Source organism: Octopus bimaculoides, chromosome 26, assembly GCF_001194135.2.
Source record: "Octopus bimaculoides isolate UCB-OBI-ISO-001 chromosome 26, ASM119413v2, whole genome shotgun sequence".
In the NCBI taxonomy this organism is placed as follows: domain Eukaryota; kingdom Metazoa; phylum Mollusca; class Cephalopoda; order Octopoda; family Octopodidae; genus Octopus; species Octopus bimaculoides.
The window spans coordinates 18,928,253-18,932,026 of NC_069006.1; the positions used below are offsets into that span (position 1 = coordinate 18,928,253).

General features: G+C 37.3%; 1 protein-coding gene across 1 annotated transcript in view; it reads right to left on the bottom strand.

Annotated features, from left to right (window-relative positions):
• LOC106870354 (major vault protein) overlaps positions 1–3,774 on the bottom strand; it is a 38,090-nt gene that overhangs the window by 2,832 nt on the left and 31,484 nt on the right. The window contains exons 11-14 of the mRNA XM_014916388.2: positions 3,467–3,664; positions 2,616–2,760; positions 1,291–1,502; positions 187–430 (exon numbers count right to left, since the gene is read on the bottom strand). Coding sequence (XP_014771874.1) covers positions 187–430; positions 1,291–1,502; positions 2,616–2,760; positions 3,467–3,664 — 799 coding nt within the window. The remainder of the gene's footprint in view (positions 1–186; positions 431–1,290; positions 1,503–2,615; positions 2,761–3,466; positions 3,665–3,774) is intronic.

A 3,774-nucleotide genomic window follows, 5' to 3' on the forward strand; every position in this document is an offset into this window, starting at 1 on the left:
ACTCTCTCTCTCTCTGTGCCTTACTCTGTCTCTCTTTTGGTTACCACTCACTTCCCTGAGTATATATGGTAAATGAAGAAGTAGAAATTATTTATCCAAGAAACTCCACCTTAATAAATTCATGGGAAAAGTAGATGTCAAAAAGCAACAATGATGATGACAATATGTAATAGGTGTAATACTTACCGATTCTATTTTCTCAGCAGCTGTCTTCAATTTCGCTTGTTCAACAGCAGCTTCACCCTCAATACGAGCAGCTTCTGCTCGCGACTGGGCTTCTGCTTTCGCTTGACCAGTGCTCTCAACAGCTGCACTTTTAGCTTTCAGTTCTAAAAGTTCACTTCGGGCCACTTCAGCTGTTGCCTCATCATTTAGTTTCTGTTTTTCCATGTTTCCTTTTGCTTCTTGTTCAAGACGTTCAGCCACATGTCTGCAAATTTACATTTTGTGTGATGTATTAGGAAGACTGACTTGACATAATACACATATATATATACACACACACATACATATATATTTAAGGTGGTGAGTTGGCAGGATTGTTAGCACACCATTCATGTGTCGATCGTTGCCAGTGCCACCTGACTAGCTCCTATGCCAGTAGCATGTAAACAGCACCATCTGAATATGGCCAAAGCCAGTGCCACCTGACTGGCTCCCGTGCCGGTGACATGTAAAAAGCACCTACTACACTCTCGGAGTAGTTGGCATTACAAAGGGCATCCAGCTGTAGAAACATTGCCAGATCAGATTGGAGCCAGGTGCAGCCTCCTGGCTTGCCAGTCCCCAGTCAAACCGTCCAACCCATGCTAGCATGGAAAGCGGACGCTAAACGATGATGATGATGATGATGATATATATATATATATATATATATATATATACATGCTTGACCACGAAATATACAAGTTTTTTTTATTCTCTCTCTGTTCATTTTCTCTTATTTTTTTCTGTTGAAGAGCATAGGCCCGAAACATAAAAGACTTTCTCACTTTTCCAAGCATCAAACAAATACACCTGCTTGTTGTTCATACACCTGTCTTCATCTTTTGTTTTCTGTAAATTTCAACTATATATATATATATATATATATCTTTCGCCATTCAAGTCATTACCTTCTTTGATGTAACACATGGACAATACAGACCACAGGAATAAGTTGAATAATACAATAATTATCATCAAACAACAGGTGTAGTAAATAATAATAAATTGGAACACTCTTTAGTTATAGTACTTATAAATCAGGTTGAATGAAGGATTAAATAAAAGTTGTTCAATGAAACAAACCTGGCATTAGCTTCTTGAGAGTTGGTGGTGATCTCAATGGCAAGTTGGACAGATTTCTGGAGAGCATCACGTGTACGCTGATCAACAGGTTCGACAGACTGGATATCAATGTTTGTAATGACAAGGTTATTCTGTGGGAAAAGGAAGTGCTCGCGCACTTTTGCATTTTCAGTGACGCCAAAAACAGAGGCGCGAATGATTTTAGCAGAGTTCTGAAGCAGAAACAAAGAAGGTTATAAATGTATGTGTAAGTGTGTGTGTACATATATATATATTCTTTGAGTCTTTTACTTGTTTCAGTCAATTGACTATAGCCATACTGGCGCACTGCCTTGAAGAATTTTAATTGAATGAATCAGCCCCAGTACTTTTATTTTATTTTTTTTAAAGCTTGGAACTGTTACCAAACTGCTAAGTTAGGGGAACAGAAACACACCAGCACCAGTTGTCAAGTAGTGGTGGGGGACAAACAGACACAAACACACATGGCAAGCTTCTTTCAATTTCTATCTACCAAGTCCATATGAGACATTTTATGTTTGAAAATTTGTTTGTAAACTCTTCTTGAGGATACAGTGCTCATAGTTGGGGCGGATGAGATAAAAAAAAAAAAGGTGCAAGGTTAGAGTGGCTAATGTTCAGTTTGAACTATTTCCAGTTAAAGAACATGTGATTTTATAAGGATTTGCAGAGGGATGGCAGTTTTGTAGAATAAGGATTTTAAACAAAAAACTTTGCTATGAAGTCTGAGAGATAAAAGACGATAGTAAGTATTATCATTTAACATCCACTTTTCCATGCTTGAATTGGTTGGATGAAGATTATCTGAGACAGAATTTCTATGGCTGGATGGTCTTCCTGCTGCCAGCCCCCCACTTGATTCTAAGTAAGATAATATTTTTCCATGCCCTGACATGTTCTCGCAGTATATTGGAAATGAACAGCACTGCTTGTATGACAGGGATACTCATTTACAACTGTAACAATGTCGAAAGAGACACAAACACATGAACACACACACATAATATATGTATGCATATTCAGTGGGCTTCTTTCAATTTCCATCTACCAAATCTATTGACAAGGTTTCAGTTGGCCCAGGGCTATAGTAGAAAGCATTTGCCCAAGTTACCACACAGTGGGACTGAACCCTGAATTATGTAGTTTGGGAGCAAACTTCTTACCACACAGCCACACCTGCACCTATTGAGTTCAATAAATTTTGCTCCATGCTTTTGTCATTTATGTTCTGAAATAGTGATGGTTTTACCATGGTTGCTGCTATTCACAATAGTGAGAAGAAATAAGGTTTGAAAATGTCTAACCTTGTGAAAATCATCAAATTTCACACCAGCTACGGCACCTCGAATCCGAGAAGCTATGGCTTTACAGGCATCTCCAACAAAATCTGGTACACTGAACAGCATAGCAGCAATCTCTGGATCGTTTTTGTCATCGACTTGAAAATGCCTGAAATATCAAACAGTCATATCACGACATCATATTACATACATCAATTATGAAACACCACTCATGATATCAATTCACCATTACATCTCAACACCATACTCTGATATCGCATTCACATAACCACCTCTCTACATCCTCCACATCACATTACTATATAACATTCTTATATCTATTTACTGGAACTTCTGCTTTTACACACACACACACACGGATATACAGTAGTATCAGTGCAAAGCAGTGGTAAGAAATAAACAAACTTCAGTTAATGGATATGCAAATATCTTGAAAATATCCCATGGAGTGACAACCATACCCTGCATAGAGGAACACTCTTTAGTTATAGTACTTATAAACCTGCCACTGTATATATGTATATATACATTTACATATCAATATGCATATATATATGTGTGCGTGTCTCTAAAGGTAGTACTCCAGTATGGCTGTAGTCAAATGACTGAAACAAGTAAAAGAATAAAAGAATATATATATACACACACAGACACACATGTGTATATATATATATATATATATATACATGCGCACACATAAATATATACATGCACACACACACAAACATATATTCTGCCAGAAATTGAACTCACAGGCTTAAAATCATGAGCTGAATACCCTAACCATTAAGCCACGCGCCTTCACTAGCATTATAGTAAGTTTGAAGTATTGGCCTGCATCAATTTCTACTAACCAGTTGTAGGAGAGCTGAAGTTGTAATCGTGCATGGTCAGATGTTTCAACTGTGATGATATCTGTACAGAAATCAGGTCCAAGCAGTAGACATAGAGAACGAATCATGTTAGGTTTCTTGGGTTTGCCTCCAGATAAGCGCAACTGAGTAAACTGTTCATCAGGTTGAAGCATAACAAGGTCAGGTCCAAAGGTCACTCTGTTAAAAATAAATGATATTTGTATTAGCATTATACAAAATACTATGTCATATTTGGTTTGGTTCTTTAAATTCTGAGTTCAAATCTTCAGGTCAACTTTGTTTTTTTA